At 40.0% G+C, this 19,197-nt stretch overlaps 1 protein-coding gene across 11 annotated transcripts in view; it reads right to left on the bottom strand.

The window, feature by feature from the left end:
- Positions 1–7,638: 7,638 nt before the first annotated feature.
- Positions 7,639–19,197, bottom strand: part of RNF14 (ring finger protein 14) — a 45,260-nt gene continuing 33,701 nt past the window's right edge. For all 11 annotated transcript variants that reach the window (XM_019924605.3, XM_033853349.2, XM_073802627.1 and 8 more), the window contains 5 exons: positions 16,501–17,028; positions 15,326–15,554; positions 10,760–10,932; positions 9,661–9,791; positions 7,639–9,308 (listed from right to left, as the gene is read on the bottom strand). In XM_019924605.3, coding sequence (XP_019780164.1) covers positions 9,251–9,308; positions 9,661–9,791; positions 10,760–10,932; positions 15,326–15,554; positions 16,501–17,028 — 1,119 coding nt within the window. In that variant the 3' untranslated portion in view covers positions 7,639–9,250. The remainder of the gene's footprint in view (positions 9,309–9,660; positions 9,792–10,759; positions 10,933–15,325; positions 15,555–16,500; positions 17,029–19,197) is intronic.

Below are 19,197 nucleotides of genomic sequence, written 5' to 3'. Positions count from 1 at the left end.
GAGTAGCCCCTGCTCACTGCAACTAGAGAAAGCCCACGCACAGCAACAAAGACCCAACGCAGCCAAAAATAAATAAAACTAATTTTTAAAAAAAAGTACAAACAGTAAATGCTGGAGATGGTGTGGAGAAAAGAGAACCCTCCTACACTGTTGGTGGGAATGTCAATTGGTACAACCACTATAAAGAACAGTATGGAGGTTCCTTAAACTAAAAATAGAACTACCATATGATCCAGCAGTCCCACTCCTGGGCATAATATCTGGAGAAAACCATAATTCGAAAAGATACATGCTCCCCAGTGTTCATTGCAGCACTATTTACAATGGCCAAGACATGGAAGCAACCTAAATGTCCATCGACAGGAATATTACTCAGCCATAAAAGAAGAACAAGATAATGCCATTTTGCAGCAACATGGATGGACCTAGAGATTATCATACCAAGTGAAGTAAGTCAGACAGAGAAAGACAAATATCAAGATATCACTCATATGTGGAATCTAATTTTTAAAAATGATATAAATGAACTTATTTGCAAAACAGAAACAGACTCACAGATTTCAAAACCAAACATTATTATCAAAGGAGAAATGTTGGGGGGAGGGATAAATTAGGAGCTTGGGATTAACATACACACAGTACTATATATAAAATAGATAACTAACAAGGACCTACGACATAGCACAGGGAACTCTACTCAATATTCTATAATAACCTATATGGGAAAAGCATCTGAAGAAGAACGAATATATGTATCTGTATTGATAAAACTGAATCACTTCGCTACACACCTGAAACTAACACAACATTGTAAATAAATCAACTATACGCCAACAAAATTAAAAATAAATAAATAAATACAGCTAAGTGGAACAAATTGAATCTATCTGTAAAACCCCAAGTGTGACACTCAAAAAGGAAATGGTAACATTAAGTATACATGGAGTTGTATAGGAAGTTGTTCAGGAAGGGTGGATGGAATGTGCTTAAATTTTCATTACATTTAATAAAAACAAGCAGCATGTTGACATAAATGGGTGTCACCTCTCCTATTAAATACGTCTGTTTATAAAGAACAGATGGACACAAGAGTCTAGCCCACTATCTACCCGCCCCTATCTATGGCTTACTCCCTTACTTCCTCAGGTCTTTGCTCAAATGTCATTTATCAGAGAGATCTTCCCTGACCCTCCAATATAAAGTAGCAATCCTGATTCTCCATCCCTCTCTGGGATAGTTTGTGATGCCTCCTTCCTGGGAACTAAAATCCCTACTGTGCTGAGATGCTAGTGAAGCATACATAAGTTTCCAGTAAGACATATTGTGATAGAATCCTGGGTTATGAAATAATGGGTAAATAAAACAACATAGTAATTTGGATCTCAAGGGTGCCCTTAACACCAACTATTTTCCCCTAGTCCATTCGGTCTACTTAGAGAGACCTAATTCATAATGTCTCAAGACTCTAATCCCTTTTCCTCCAGTTCTTCTCTGAGCTGATGACCTTGAAAATAGAAGCAATCGGAAAGAACTTCCACAAGTTCCCACCATCACATACACCCGCCTGCCAACCCTGCCCTCATTGTTTGCCCTTTTCTTGTCACCCTCTGTGCACTAGATCCCATCTTCTCTTGCCTCCTTGAGGGCATTGCTCCAGCAAGACTCTCCTCTCGCACCTACAGCATCAAACTCCTTCTTTCCTGGATCACCCCTACCAGAATACAAAGCAAGCTTTAAAAACAAATCTCTTTACCCTGTTTGTCCCCTCCTGTAATAGCTTCATTCTCTGATACCCTTTTCAATAAGCAAAATTTCTGGAATTACCTATACTCCGGCTCCAATCTCTCTCCTCTAGTTCTCTCTTTATTCTGGTATTCCCATTATGCACGTTACACACCTTTTGCAATTCTCACAGTTCTTAGATATTCTGTACCTATTTTTCTTTCATTCCTTTTTCTCTTTAAATTTCAGTTTGGGACATTTCAAGATATTGACATATCTTCAAGTGCAAGATTCTTTTCTCAGCTGTGTTCAGTCTACTGATGAGCTCATCAAAAGCATTCATTTCTGTTACAATGTTTTTATTTCTAGCATTTCTTTCAATTCTTAGAGTTTCTTTTGCTTACTCATCTGTTCTTGCATGTTGTCCACTTTTTCTGAGACCTTATCATATTAATCTGGGTTATTTTAAATTCCCATTATGATAACTCGAAAATCTCTGCCACGTCTGAGTTTGGTTCTGATGCTTGCTTTATCTCCTCAGATTATTTTTTTCCGCCTCTTAGCATCCTTGTAATTTTTTATTGAAAGTTGGACACGAGGTACTGGGTAATAGAAACTGAGATAAATGGGCCATTAATGTGAGGTTTTATGTTTATCTGGCTAGCAGCTAGGCTGTGTTTTAATGTCTCCTGTAGGTGTCAGATGCTTCAATTTTCTTCAGTGTCTTTTGTTTTTGTCTCCCCTGTTGTCTTTGGGTTTCCCTAGAAACTCCTTAAAATAGAGGCTGTGTCTTGCAACTCTTTCAAGAGCTGTAATCCACTGTTATAACACTGGAGCCCTATAGATGATATAGTATTAGGGAGAAGCATTCTATAATCTTATGGTTAAATCTGCTTTATTTTACTGGGCTAGAATCTCTGGGCTGAGACCTACAGAAGTTCCTTAGCCTTTTTTCCTCCCCACTTACGTGAGCAAGGAAGGCTAGAGAGGGCTCACACCATCCAAATGCCCTTCCCCTAGATCACAGAAGACTCCAGCAAAGTAATTTTCCTTGAGGGCAGGCTTCTGCCTGGAAGCAAAGCTCTGGGTGTATTTCCAAATGGTTACTCCTCCCACCCCACCCCCACCTCCTGGGGCCACCCGTTCCCCCAACAAGAGGGGATTCCTCTGCCATCTTCACAGTGGGAACATGATCCAGCTCCTGGAGGTAAAACCCACAGAAGCCTGGGGGCCCCCTAAGGAAAACTCCCAGGAGTTTTCTTGTTCCTGTTTTAAGTTGTAATAATTTGATACTTGTTACAAATTGCTCCCTAGAGTTTTAAACTCTCAAATGAATCCACACTCAGCGCCCTAGCAATTCATTTAAATCCTAATTATTGCCTCAAGCAACTTTGACTTTGGGTGAGCTGATCTGTGTTTTCTGCATTTTCCTGTCTTTCTAGTTTTTGTGGAAGTTTGCCCTGTGACCTCAGTTCTCTGATGGATCGAAGAAAAGCTGATTTTCAGTTTGTTCAGCTTTTTTTATTGTGAAGATACCCCATTCTTTCTCAAACACACTCCAGATTTTCACCTCCCCTCCAGGGAAACAGCACTCGTCAAGGCCACCAATGACCTCTACACTGATTGCCAAGTCAGTGCTCAGAGCTCACATTATTTGATCCATTTGCAGTACCTGACAAAGCCGACCCCTCCTTCCTTCAAATTTGACATGGCTTCCAGGACATCACACTGTGCTGGTTTTCTTACCTTACTGGCCACTCTCAGTCTCCTTTGCTGGTTCCTCCTCATCACCCTGAATTCTTAGCATTTGCAGTGTCCCAGGGCTCAGTCTTTGGACCTCTTCTCTCTTAAAACTCACTCTCTTGGTACTTTCATCCAGTCTCATGGCTTTAAATACAATCTATACATTGACTCCCATATTTATATCTCCAGCCCGAATCTCTCCCTTGAACCCTGGACTAGAATATCCAACTGCCTACCGAACATCTCCACTGAAATAACTATCAGACATCTCAAACTCATCTGTCCACGACTCAACTCCTGATCTTCACCGGCAAACCTCTGCTACCTATAGGTTTCTCCATCTCAACTATTCAAAAAGACCTAGAAATCGACTGTGATGCCTCACCTTCTCACATTGTATATCCAATCTATCAGCAAATCCTATTAGTTTTACCTTCAAGGAAGTACAGAATCTGAACATTTGTCAAGACTCCAAGTGCTGGTACACTTGTCCAAGACATCTGTACTTTTCACCTGAGTCACTGCAGTAGTCTCCTAATTGGTCTGTTTCTGTCCCTGCTCACCCTGCTCCCCTGAAACGTTAAGTCAGACCCTATCACACTTTGCTCAAAGTCCTCCAAAGGCTCCCATCGCAGAGTAGAAGCCAAAGTTCACCCAAGGCCCTATGCAGTATGTAGCACCACCCACTCCCATCCCACCTCTTAAAATTCTCCCTTCCTCAGCCTGCTTAAGTCCTTACTGGCTACCACACGGTGCCTGGAGCCCTCTAACATGCTCCTATCCCAAGGGCCTTTGCCCCTGCTGTTCCCTCTGCCTCGACTCTCTTCTCACAGGTGTCCACAAGGTTCACTCCCACACTGCCAAGCCTTTGTTCAAGTGCTATGTTGATGAACTCCTCTCCACTCTTTAAGATTCCAACATCACTCTGCTTCCCCTAACACCTTATTCCTTCTCCCAGCTTCTCTCTGTGGTGCTTATTTTCTGATAAACCATATGATTTGCTTAGCGTCTGTCTCCTTCCACCAGAATTTAAGTTCTACAAGGGCAGGGAGATTTATACCTGCTTTAATCACTGTTACATTCTCAGCACCTAGAAAAATAGTAAGGCCCATTGTGAGGTGTTCAATAAATATTCGTTAAATGAGTAAATGAATACTAGGAAACACAGTAGGTTACAAGAAGTGGAACAGGATCGAAAATAAGATACACACCTTTTAAGTTTATATGCATTTAGGTTATATTAATATTAGTTTAGTTTGTTGATTCAATGAAAAAAATTAAAAAGAGCCAAGGAAAAGCAATAACTGTGCTGACTTTATACTTACCAACTGTGGCATCAGAATCTCACTAAATTTTCAATGTGCACAATATCCTCCAAAGCAACCCCTGGCTCTGAGAAATATGGGACTACTTGGAGTGGTAAACCTTTGGGCTGCCTGAATAATTGTGCAAAGAACAGGCTATGGGTGCTGAAAGTTGATAGTACCATAAACAGCTTTCTGACCACAAACTCTCAACCTGGCCTGCAGGCCGATGTTTTTTTTAATGAGCCAAAGTTCAGGGAACAGACTATTTGGCTACTCTTACCAGTATGAGAGGGCACCACAGTGTTACAATTCCTTGTCTTACTTAGCAGCTTCAGCTATAACTTAATTTCTTTACTTCAGTGGTTGCAGGCAAGTGCTACTATCAGGAGTGACACTTTAATGTCACATCACAATTGGATGCCAACTATGGTTCAAATAGTTTTAAGTGGCCTTACAGTTTTTGGTAATACTGCTATTCCTGCCTTGCTTGTCTCATTTGATGCTATTCCACCTACCAAGGTGTGTAACAGACTATAATGACACACAATGAGGAAAATTAAAATCCCAGAAATAAACCTGTTTCTATAACAAAGTACACTCCTGTCATAACCAGTTATTGCATTTATAACATGGGAACTGTTGCCACCTGCTGGTGGTGCTTATGATAAAATTAATACTTGGTGGGCTCTCCAAAATTCCAGTCAAAATTTTAAAATTCCCTTCTAAAGCAGGCAACCACATGAATGGCTTTATGATTATCATATTTGATTAACTCCAATTTTTTTCTCTGAACAAAAAAGCAGTAAGTATATTAATGAAATTCTAATGTAAACAAGAACCCTCTACTACTAAAAAATGACTTTGCTGACAATGCTATAGGTCTGGGAGTACGGCTGCCAAGTGTTTTCTCCCTTACCCATCTCCTCAACAGGAAGGGATGTAGCCACTAGATGCTCACTCGTTGGATTCAGTATTTAGCTGAGGTGGCAGGCTAATCCTCTCACACTAGTGCAGAGCCTCCGAGAGTTCAGATGACCCACACGTCTGATCAACTTGTCCAGTGTTTAATGATTTCCTCATGAAGCTGAGCAGGAAAATGACCATAACAGGCACACAGCCTAAAACTCCAGAGACAGCCAGTGTTCTCAAAAACACCTGATTCAAAGCTACAAAAAGACCTCAATCAAGAATTTCAGGGACTTCCCTGGTGGCACAGTGGTTAAGAATCCAACTGCCAATGCAGGGGACACGGGTTTGAGCCCTGGTGCAGGAAGACCTCACATGCCACATAACAGCTAAGCCCGTGCGCCACAACTACTAAGCCTGCACTCTAGAGCCCGCAAGTCACAACTACTGAGCCTACGTGCCACAACTACCGAAGCCCGCGCGCCTAGAGCCTGTGCTCTGCAACAAGAGAAGTCACTGCAATGAGAAGCCCACACACCGCAACGAAGAGTAGCCCCCGCTCGCCACAACTAGAGAAAGCCCACGCGCAGCAACGAAGACCCAACGCAGCCAAAAATAAATAAATAAATAACTTAAAAAAAATTCAAAGGAAATTAACAGCAATTCATAGAATGAAATTTCAAATTTCCAAAAATTATACTCATTAGTAATTAATGTGTGCAAAAAATTTAATTGTGTGCCATTTTGCCCTATCAGATTGGCAAAAATAAGTTAATTTTAAAATAAAACAATAATTTTAAATGCTGGGGGGAAAAAGGCCTTCATGAAATGAAGCTAGATACACAAAACTCTTCGTTCTCTCATATACTTTCTTGATAATACCAACATTCCACAAACCTATTTATTTCACAGGTCATATAAGGGGTTACCTCAATCTTCCATTTTACTCAGAGACAGAAGTACTCTACCCAAAACTATACCATCTTAAAATTAGCTCGTAACTCATGCCTCAAAAATAAGCCCTATTGTCTTTGTGAAAATTAAGGGGTGAAGATTTTGTACCTAAGGAAGAAACACTCAGTTGAACAAACAAATCTTTAAGACTAACGACTTGTTGTGTTATTTATTTATTTATTTTATTTATTTATTTTTGGCTGCGTTGGGTCTTCGTTGCTGCGCGCAATCTTTCTCTAGTTGCGGCGAGCGGGGGCTACTCTTCGTTGCGGTGCGCGGGCTTCCCATTGCGGTGGCTTCTCTTGTTGCAGAGCATGGGCTCTAGGTGCACGGGCTTCAGTAGTTGTGGTGAGTGGGCTCAGTAGTTGTGGCTCACGGGCTCTAGGCTGCAGGCTCAGTAGTTGTGGCTCATGGGCTTAGTTGCTCCGTGGCATGTGGGATCTTCCCGGACCAAGGCTCAAACCCATGTCCCCTGCATTGGCAGGCGGATTCTTAACCACTGTGCCACCAGCGAAGCCTACGTGTTTTTTAAAATCATGGAGAAAAACCACGCCATTTGTTTCACGAAACTAAGGCTTCTTTCCTACTTCCAATACCTCATCAACATAATGTACAACAGCCTAAAATAAAATAATCTCTAGCAACGTCAACTAGCCCATGAACTAATAAAGAGCTTCTGAGTGGCTAGTAGTGAAAGATGAATTGAACTCCTATCCAGTCACTGAGAAGAAGCACTCTTCTCAAGTATGTACTGTATAATTAGTTGTTTTAATTTCCATTTCTTATCTTCAACTTATTCTTTAAGTTAACTTTCGTTCTTATATTAAATGTGCTGAATCGAAGTCCATGTAGTTCAAACAAAATATGGGTTCTAAAATCTAAGTTCAGTCACAAGCGGAGGCGCTGTACTATGACTTTCTTCTGCTCATTTTAAGAATATGTGTTATATACCATATAGTTTTTAAATGTGACCAGTTGCCTTGGTGACAGAACACAGAGCAGCAACTCTGCTTTAATTATAAGACAATTTTTAAATAATTTTTATTTTTAAGATTAAGCATCCTCATTGACAATCCAGAAACAGTCCGTGCTCTTTGGATACACACACTTAAAATGGTTAAAAGTGATTCACCAATTTTCAATGACAAGGTATGAAAAAAGAACATGTTCACAGCTGCAGAAGAATTCCTCTGTCCTTTTTTTCCAAAAATCTTATTTTGCTACCAAGCCACTCACCAAACCACAAGGAAAGACAATTTTTCAAAAAGCCAGCAAAACCCAGAAACAAGGATCTAGGTATCAAGCCAAAATTATCCCCTGAAACAGCGCTGTTGCCAAAAAAAAAAAAAAAAAAAAAGGATAGGAAGACAAATTTCCATAGCTCATTAGAGAAGCCCTTTAAAAAGAATTCAGAAAGTTAGGACTGGAACTATGGTGGTACAGTGTTCAAAACGCAGATAATTAAAGTTCAGCTTGCGGGCTTCCCTGGTGGTGCAGTGGTTGAGAGTCCGCCTGTTGATGCAGGGGACACGGGTTTGCGCCCCGGTCTGGGAAGATCCCACATGCGCAGAGCGGCTGGGCCCGTGAGCCATGGCTCCTGAGCCTGCGCTTCCGGAGCCTGTGCTCCGCAACGGGAGAGGCCACAACAGTGAGAGGACCGTGTATCGCAAAAAAAAAAAAAAAAAAAGTTCAGCTTGTTCGTCTTGGGAACGTATTAGGCTTTCTCCTATCCCAGCAGAGGAAACAGAAATATGAGCTGCTGGAGCTAATATTAAAATTGTCCTTACCAATGAAAAGCAGGGCAAGAGTCAACAGAAAGAATGCTGAACAGAAGACAAGTTGTTCTGAATCTAGGCTCTACTGCCTAGAAGAAACTGGAAAGTTGAATAGGGCTGAAATTCTTCTGAGCCAGTATCAATAAATTCTAGACTTGGCTCAAAACCAGTGGACTATAGACCACTAATAAATATATCAGGTGACCCACAGTGTTTGTGGTATCAAAAAATATTTTTAAAATTATCTATAAATTTCTATTCTGAAAATCAGATCAAAATGACACTGGGCCAGCCAATCAGTTATAGAGTAAAGGGCTTCCTCCAAAGAAAATTTAGCAGTAATTCAGGTTGGAAAGAATGTAACATGAAGTGAATAACATCAGGCTCTCGGTACAATTTTAATAAGGCTTCTACCCACCCCAGTTGTAAGCAGTACTACTGAGGGAGCTCCCACAGAATGTCTTAGAGGGATGTTTCTCAGAGATAAAAAGGACTATAAGCTTAACTCTTGACCCCTCTCTCCTTACCTAAAGCTTGGAGAAGAAAATAAATATTTAATTTTTAACTACTCAAAGCTTTGGGCACATTGTAATACTAATATTTTCTAGTTTTCATTTTCGGAACCTTTGGCTTAATATTTCCTCAATCATGTTGCAATGAAAAATGTCTGAATGTGCCTTAATCAGTAGTACCACATGAAAATATCAAACTTGTTCTTCCATATCTTCTACACAGGAAGAGGGAATCAATGGTACCCTAAATATCCTGCGAAGTTACTCTGTATACTTGACAAAAGATTAGGGCAAACCATTCCACTTCCATATCTTGAGCAGCAGAAGTTAACTAGTCTTCAAACTCATCTTCCCAAATAACTCCATTAACATCCACAGCATGGAACAACCTGGAAGCATAAAATAAGGTACATTTTAATACACCTGATAGAAACTGAATATAATTTCTTTCCTTTTCTCAAATATACTTTCTGTACTCTTCTGATAACATCTTTGTATATCTTTTCCTCTCCTTTAATCATTCCACTGGTGAGGGCTGAAATATGGGTCCCTTAAAGTTTATAGGAACAGGCCTTTTAAGGATCCAGACAACTCTCTAGGACCAAGCATAAACAATAATGGGAGATGGGTATCACAAAACTGATACTAAATGTGTACAATATGTGGAATAAACTTTCTGGGCTTATGGTCCGCAAACCAAGTACCCAAAACTGCTGAGACTAGGAGTCTGTGTGTACGTACCGGTTAAAACATGGGGAAACAGGATCAGTGAAATGTTTATAAGGGTTTGCTCTGGAGAGAGAACCCATGCAAATCCAGCAGAAATACTGCATACAGCCGGTACATGTCATCTTGTTACATCCATCTAATTTCTGGTGGGAAAGACAGAGAAAAATATCAAGGCTACAAAAGCAAAAGAGAAATGCACATGACAAAATGATTTGGTACAACATTCTCCTTGTCTTCTCCCTTTTCTAATGCAGGGTGGAGATATACAGGTAACACACAATGATAACTATGAATGCCTAACTCGTTTGCATTACAAGTAAAATACAGAAAACACTTAGCAGGTGTTCCTACAATTAGATACTTAGCAAAACCTCTTCTGATAAACAGTAAATACAAACCAAACATGTATAAGTGAAACACATAGTTAGATTAATATTAAAATGTTTGGATTTAATATGTGGGATTTAAACTTTTTACGTAAATCTAAGTAAACATTTGGTACCAAGTCCCCCATTCTGTAAGAGCTGAGGCATGTCAGAAGTGGTTAAATAGAAGGCCAGTTTCCTTAATGGAGTAACTGGGGCATCACCACAAGGGTCAGCTCAGATATGATGGACTGGAACAACAGAATCAAATGCAAAGACATATTTCAATTTTGAAACATATTAAGATTTTGTCAAGAAGCAGTAGATGTATCTATCTATCTTGACTCAGATGTCTCCATTTCATAAGCAGGCACTTGTAAAACAGCTATTAAATTCCAGGGTATATAGTTCGGAGGAGAAGTCAGGCTTGATTCTTTTTTAGTCAGGCAGATGAGTTAAGAGTTGACTGGAGCTCGAGTATGGCCTCTTTATAACCCACTCAATTTTGAGGTGGATATAATGTGAGAACAACTGTCACCGTATGAAAGCACTTTGAAATGGGAAGCCTACATACATTTTAGGTCAATAACAATATTTAGTAGTAAATTTACATCGTCCAAGTTAAGAAAGTTTAATAAATACCAAAATGTGTTTTCTTAATTAGGCACAAAATTAAAAGGCTTCTTGAGGAAATCGTAACATGCTTGCAATTAGGTTTGCCTCCATGTCTGTCCCCAAACCTTTACCTCAATGGGAGTCCCACAACATGGGCAGCTCTTTGAGTTCTTTTCTAGCCACTCCTTACTTTCCATCTCTTCCAGTGCCTTCTGAATCACCCTCTTACCATACCTCTGTTCCAAAAACCTTTTATTGGCCTCATCTGCTTGCAGGTACTCATTTCGTAAGTCCATTAATTTCTCTAGAAAGTGAAATGGAAAATTAACTTTTATACAACTTGTAATGCTGACTAAAAACCATTAAAATTGGCCATAACCTTTGACTACTCAATAATGCTATTCCTGGGATTTCATCATAAGGAATTAATCCATAGTAAAGTTACATATAAAAATGGCAAACGAATTAAATGTCCAAGGGAAAAATTATGTGTGGAGCCACTTAAGATATAATATTTAGTTATTAAAACTTATAATTAGGATGGCTACAACTCAGTTAAAATACTCATTATGGAATTCAGAAAAAAGCGTATTTAGGTTGTAACTAGGTAAAAATTACACATGCATGAAAGACAAAGAACAGACAGGAATCCTCCAAGTAGAAAAGCTGGACTTGTTAAAGGTGGCAGAATAACAGCTTACCTTTTTCCTTTGCTTTTAACTTATTAATGTTGATATTTTTGTGCAACTAGTACAACTAGTAGTACAGTTTAAGACTGACTTATCTAAATGACACAAAGGTTGAAACAGATGCTGATTTTCTACTAAATCAGCATCATTCACCATTTGATAACAACAGGCCTACCAAATTAAACAAGAGCACCAGGGCAAAGACCAGCTATTCAATTCTGTATATCAAAAGAAGCCAGTGAATAAAGTTTACCACCCACAGGAAACGAAAAGTCCCTCCTGTCAACTTTTCCCCTTAATACTCTTCAGTCTGGTTTCTACTGCTTTATCACTTAACTCAAATGGAATGGGCAGCCATTCCCAAAGGCTTTAGTTGTAGACTTTTGTAGGCTTTTGCTCACAATTCTATTACCTTAATTTTTCAACACAATTAATTAAAGACCTCTCTCAACAATGTTCTAGCTATGTTATTAATTTACTTTCCTCACATTATTTAGAGGTGGACATCTTCCCTCTAAATGCAGTAGACATCTTCAGGGGCAGAATTCTATCTGCACTTTTGCTTCACTTGTGAATCCCTTCTCTGTGCTGTTCATTCCCATGACTCCATCACTTCTACTTAGATGTAGCAGACATGTATTTTTTTATCCTGTCACTTTTATCTCCTCTACTAATTCAAAACGTTTTTGTGTTCCTAGACATCTTAAGGACAAAGGTTACTGCTCTAATGTTCTCAAAATAATAAAATGATTAGTATATCATATATTTTGTATGGTAATATCAAATATATAGATATAGAGACTGAGAAAGAGGTTCCTAATTTTGCTGAAGCCCCCAAGTCTTATCTTTGATTTCTTCCCCAAACACTGTGAAACACCCGAAATGTACTTCAGCCTCTCAATGATAAGGATACAGAAGTCTAAAGTAAAGGCTAACATTATATTCTGGTGAGTTCTCCATCCCATCTGCCTATAACCACTACAAAACTCTGCAACAGGCAACTGGAAGTACTGTATTTACTCATTCTCCGCTCAGAGTCCCTTCTTAGAGATAATGACACTGCTAACAATTAATAACTATAGTAATACTGGCATTACTAGTTACCATTTTGTGGTTTAAGACTTAAATATAAGACATAACACCATAAAACCTCTAGAAGAGAACACAGGCAAAACATTTCCTGACCAAGGCAATAGAAATAAAAGCAAAAATAAACAAATGTGACCTAATCTAACTTACAAGCTTCTGTACAGCAAAGGAAACCGTAAACAAAATGAAAAGACAACCTATAGGCTGGGAGAAAACATTTGCAAATGATGTAACCGACAAGGTCTAAATTTCCAAAATATACAAACAGCTCATACAACTCAACAAAAAACAAACAAACAACTCAATGGAAAAATGGGCAAAACAACTAAATAGACATTTCTTCAAAGAAGACATCCAGATAACCGAAAGACATATAAAAAGAGGCTCATCACTGCTAACTATTAGAGAAATGCAAATCAAAACTACGATGAGGTACCACCTCACACCAGTCAGAATGGCCATCCCTAAAAAGTCTACAGGGGAGGACTTCCCTGGTGGCACAGTGGTTAAGAATCCACCTGCCAATGCAGGGGACACGGGTTCAAGCCCTGGTCTGGGAAGATTCCACATGACACAGAGCAACTAAGCCCACGTGCCACAACTACTGAGCCTTCGCTCTAGAGCCTGCAAGCCACAACTACTGAAGCCCGCGCACCCTAGAGCCCGTGCTCTGCAGCAAGAGAAGCCACCGCAATGAGAAGCCCGTGTACTGCGACAAAGAGTAGCCCCCGCTCGCCACAACTAGAGAAAGTCCGCGTGCAGCAACGAAGACCCAACACAGCCAAAAATAAATAATAAATAAATAAATTTATAAAAATAAATAAATAAATAAAAATAAAAACTAAAATTTAAAAGAAAAAAAGAGTCTACAGGGGAGTTCCCTGGCAGTCCAGTGGTTAAGGTTCCATGCTCCCAATGCAGGGGGCACGGGATCAATCCCTGGCCAGGGAACCAAGATCCCACATGCCACACATCAAGGCCAAAAAACCCCCAACAAAATAACAAACAAGTCTACAAATAACAAATGCTGGAGGGGGTGTGGAGAAAAGGGAACCTTCCTACATTGTTGGTGGGAATGTAAATTGGTGTAGCCACTATGGAAAACTGTATGGAGGTTCCTCAAAAAACTAAAAATAAGAGTTGCCATATGATCTAGCAATCCCACTCCTGGGCATGTATCCAGACAAAACTCTAATTCAAAAAGATACCTATGTTCACAGCAGCACTATTTACAATAGCCAAGACATGGAAACAACCTAAATGCCCATCGCCAGAGGAATGGATAAAGAAGATGTGGTATGTATATAGATACAACAGAATATTACTCAGCCATAAAAAAGAATGAAATAAGGCCATTTGCAGCAACATGGATGGACTTAGAGATTATCATACTAAGTGAACTAAGTCATAAAGACAAATACCATATAATATCACTTACATGTGGAATCTAAAATATGACACAAATGAACCTATCTACAAAACAAAAACAGACTCACAGACATACAAAACAGACTTGTGGTTGCCAAGGGGGAGGGGGCCTTGGGGAGAGATGGATTGGGAGATTGGGGTTACCAGATGCAAACTATTATATTTATATAGAATGGATAAACGACAAGGTCCTACTGTATAGCACAGGGAACTATATTCAATATCCTGTGATAAACCATAATGGAAAAGAATATAAAAAAGAATGTATACATATGTATAACTTAATCACTTTGCTGTGCAGCAGAAATTAACACATTTAAAATCAACTATATTTCAATAATTTAAATAAATAAATAAATACACAAACTAAACAAAAAATAGTTACTATTTTGCATTTTCCATACATTAGCCCATTCTCAAACTATGGTTAAGTACCAGTTTTTTTCCCTCACTCTGTCAAGGACCAGTACTTTTGCAAAATATAATCAAATGAATTTTTAGAAAAATGAGGGTAAAAAGACAAAAAATATAAGCCTAAATTTTTATTAGATTTGACTGCCATAAAATTTAGTCAGTGAATAGCGATAGCAAAATCATTATTAAAGTTTCAAACACTGACTCTCAATTTCTGTATTTACCTTGTCACAGACCAGTATAACAACTATAACAACTTTAAGTAGCACTACAATAGGTCATTTCAAACTTACAATAACCTTATGAAGTAGCTATTATCATCAGCCCTTTTAGTTTGAGAAAGACTAAGTCACCAAAGTCTAGTCAAATTGATGTCCAGGGCCCGATTCCTCAAACCTCAATCTAGATCAGAAATGGCTAACAGGTTTTACCTCCTGTGACTACCTCAATAGAGGGTGGCCTTCTGAAGCACTGTGTTGAGGAAGATTCTGAGGCCTCCCTGGGCTCACTGAGAAAGCACTTGATGACTGATCAAACACGTGTACAGTGGAAACAAGAGTGATGGCTTAGATGCTCTGCATCTGCCGACCAGGATCTACATTATTCCATATTCATAGACAGAAATTACCCTGTCATTCCTTCCCTGGAATGCTCCCCCTGATATCTGCGTGGCTTGTTTCCTTACTTCCTTCAAGTCTTTACTCAAACCACTTTGCCAGCAAGGCCTCCCCTGGTTTTTCTAAATAAAATCCAAAGCCCCTTCCCCTTCAAAACACTTCATAGCCTGTCCCTGCTTTATTTTTTTTTCCCTCTTCAGCATTTACCACCATCGAATATTCTTATTTATTTTGTTTGCCTATCTCCCCCATTAGAATGTAAGTTCCATGAGGGCATTTGGTCACTGCTGTATCCCCAGAACCTAGGACAGTAACTGACTCAAAAGTATGTGTTGAACAAACACAGAAGAACACAATTCTTCCAAACTGAAGAATTGAAGTGATATCTCTTTTTATTTCCGGTGAGTGGGGGGAGGCGGGGGGAGCGCTGGGAGACTGAGTTCACACAGTTACAACCTACCTGCAGTCACCTTACATGGAGAAACCCCATGGTAGGTCAATCTGCATAAAGTACAGAAGGCAAAATTGCAGCTGGAACAGATGCCCATTGTGCAGCCAGGCTCCTGCATCACAGGCAGCTGGCAGGATGGGCGGGGGCAGTACACCACATCTGCCATCAGGTCCAAGGTAGACTGGAGGAGAAGGCGGTCATAACGGGCAAATAACTCTGCTTCCACTAGCTCTTTGACCTGGAGGGAAATATAAAACATCACAGGTTTGATGATTTACCAACCAGTTCTGATCCTGAGGAGATCCTTAGGAAGCTAGTGTAAACCAGAGGCACATAAACTAAAACTCTACTTTCAAAATCAAACCAAGTTATGGGAGGTCTACATCTTGACTGAGATGGTGGTTACATGGGTCTACACATGTGTAAAAACTAAGCAGACAGGGGGAAGGATGAGCTGTGACAGGGCGAGAGAGAGTCATGGACATATACACACTAACAAACGTTAAGGTAGATAGCTAGTGGGAAGCAGCCGCATGGCACAGGGATATCAGCTCGGTGCTTTGTGACCGCCTGGAGGGGTGGGATAGGGAGGGTGGGAGGGAGGGAGACGCAAGAGGGAAGAGATATGGGAACATATGTATATGTATAACTGATTCACTTTGTTATAAAGTAGAAACTAACGCACCATTGTAAAGCAATTATACCCCAATAAAGATGTTAAAAAAAAAAACAAAACTAAGCAGACAGTACACTTTAAATGAGTACATTTATGCCTTAATGGAGTTGACTGGAAAAAAAAGGAAACCAAGCAGGCTGTCTTTAAAAGTCTGTAAAACATTTGGTTAACTATTCTAAGAGATAACCCCTCCAGATCCCAACGTCACATAAAGACAGGGTCGTACTTCCCCCACCTAGCAGATATACAGAGTAAATCACCAGAATTACTTTACTTTTTTAACTGCTCATCCCTGCGGAGGACCACACATTCCAAAGCCAGCAAAGGAAGCATTTACATTTGCTTAAACTAAGATCATGGCATTCTTGATGGATACAATGAAACGACTTGTGGGCTGGCTCCCAGGCCTCAGACCGCCCTGAGGAGCCCTGTCAAGAAGCTCCTGAGGAAATGTCTCCCTTTGTGAGAGAGAATTAGGGGGCGGCTGTCAGCAGAGTACAAGAGTTACCTGACCAGGCGTGGCCACTGAAGGGCACTTGGGTTCTGGGCAGTTGAGGCACTGAACTTGGCCATCTCTGATCTGGATTTCAAAGTAGTCCTTGAGACAGGCTTTGCAGTACACATGCCTGCACTCCAAGAAGTACATGCACTCACTACCCAGCTTCTCACAGAAGCAGATATTGCACAGGAACAATTTACTATTAAAGCATTTTATCTGTTGAGCCTGATCGAAGTCCAAGATTTCCTGGATCAGACTGGACAACGATTCCACATCCTGCACGGCTCTCTCGTCCACAACTTCCGCTTGGTCTACATCAGATCCAGCAGCTCCTCCAAAATCTAGCTCTGTGTTGGAAGAAGCTTGAGCCATCCTCCTCTGAACTTTTTTCTGAGAACCCATCTTGAGTTCAAAAGGAGAGACAATATTCAGATACGCTAAGGTCTCTTCTTTAAGAAACTGCATCCAGGCAAACAGGACCACGCTGCCGCGGTGTTCTTCCCACAGGTTGTCTAAGTGCTTGCAGAGAGCAGACAGCTAGGGGAAAACACATGAGGATGCTGGTAAGTTTGGAAAGATGACGATGCTGTCAACTCCTGATTTCCCTTGAAATCTTTTTAGGTCAGGGTTTTCTACCTCCTAACATGATTTTTCACTTCTGTGATAAACTGTGCTGCACAACAGCATCGGTGTTCTTATCGAAGCACTTCTTAAACTATTCAGCAACACGAGCCACAGTAGAACACAAGGTCAGAAGCTAAAAGAAGTATCATTAAAACAAGAGAAACAGCAAGACTCTACCAAATGCAGAACTAGGTTTACATACGAGCCACTGCAATGGGGGACTTTTTCTGTTCTTTATTTTTCTTCATGTTAGTATTGCTACCTCGTGTAGGAGAAGAGTTCTAGTTCTAAAATGAACTATTTCTATCCCTTGGAGTCCTAGCCCTGTAGGTACCCTACAATAATGATTAGGAAAAGAACAGTTTAAAAATACCATCCAAACCTTAAAATTAATTCTTTCAGTCGTATCAAGAAGCCACCTCGTGCGAAAGAATCACTAACAGAATCTAACCTCAGAGTCCTTGGTATTCAGATTTACAAGCTGATTTTAACTAAGCAATCTGGGCTTACACCAGATCCTGGCTAATAGAGGGAGGCAGGCTGATATTGAATCCAGACATGATTATAAGCCCTTAACATGGTTTGGCTGCCACAGGCAAAGCTCACATTTCCTAACCTAAGCAACCAAAGTTTAAACTATTTTGACTTTTCCTCCTTAAAATTGGTCTGTTCATGGGCTTCCCTGGTGGCGCAGTGGTTGAGAGTCCGCCTGCCGATGCAGGGGACACAGGTTCGTGCCCCGGTCCGGGAAGATCCCACGTGCCGCGGAGCGGCTGGGCCTGTGAGCCATGGCCACTGAGCCTGTGCGTCCGGAGCCTGTGCTCTGCAACGGGAGAGGCCGCAACAGTGAGAGGCCCACGTACCGCAAAACAAAAAAAACCCAAAAAGCTGGTCTGTTCAATTTGAAAGGCAAATATAATTAGATTTTCCATTAGAAATGTAAAATATTTTAAAGTAGAGCTCAGGAATCATAAGCAGCTTTTCTTTTTAAGGTAAACATCAAAAAATAAGCCTTCCAGATGTAAATAAATTTTGTAAATTTGAATACCAAGTGAAAAAGGACCACATTCTCTCTTCCTTACGCTGCGTAGTGCTATTCACTAAACCCTATACAGGCACAAAATTAAACACATACTGACTACTTCAAGATTGGACAACTAATGCTTTTATACATTTGCATGAATATGCTTATATGATCAACCAGAAACCTGATGAAATCTTTAAAATGTAATAAATACTAAAAGGGAAGCCTTGTTCGTGAGTATTGCTTGAGCTACCAAGTCCAGTGGAGAAGCCATTCTCCTCCATCCTCTTTTCTTCTCTAGTCCCTTCTCAAAAGAGGCATCTGGGATGTACATAAATGTGAGGAATAAGGGAGGAAGAAAGAGAAGAGCATGAGAGAGACTGTGTATATATACTGGAAGAGGAATAAGGGAAAATACTAGAAAACTAAACCCACTTCTATCTACCAACCAAATTCAGTGAGGGACAGGGCCATGAATCAACTTCACTATCAACAGGTGAAATTCATGATGCCAAGGAATCAGGGCCCAGTAACGAACAAGAATTGAAGGAAGGACAAAAATTTGATAGAGAACCCTACTGTAATTTTAGCTGTGTAACATAAAATAATGAATAACCCTCTTCTCCCCACACCCTAAAAGCCAGCATTAAGTAGATGCTATTTGGCTGGAATCTGAAACTGTATATGTGCAAACATGCATGGACATAAAGTATCAAGAGCTCTCTAGAGAAATGGGACTATAAATATCTAGATAATTCAGTCAACTCTCAGTGATCTAAATGTCAAACATCTTTGATATTCTTGGGCAAATCATCCACTGTCTTGCATGTGTTGCCTCTGAGACAGATATTAAAATGTAAGGTAAAATTCCTTTTTATTCTACATGTATTATTCTTTCTTAAAGTTTAATTTTGTTTTTAAACTGTAAGTTCAATTTTACAAAAGCACTCTCATCTATAGACTGGTGATGAGCAGGGGTGGGAATGAAAATTACATGATCAAAAAGGAAAAACTGACAGCTGTTGCTTGAGGTCAAGTAACTCTGACAGCTTTTGTCT

This window comes from Tursiops truncatus, chromosome 3 (assembly GCF_011762595.2).
Source record: "Tursiops truncatus isolate mTurTru1 chromosome 3, mTurTru1.mat.Y, whole genome shotgun sequence".
Lineage (NCBI taxonomy): Eukaryota > Metazoa > Chordata > Mammalia > Artiodactyla > Delphinidae > Tursiops > Tursiops truncatus.
This window is presented reverse-complemented; position numbering and strand designations above follow the sequence as displayed.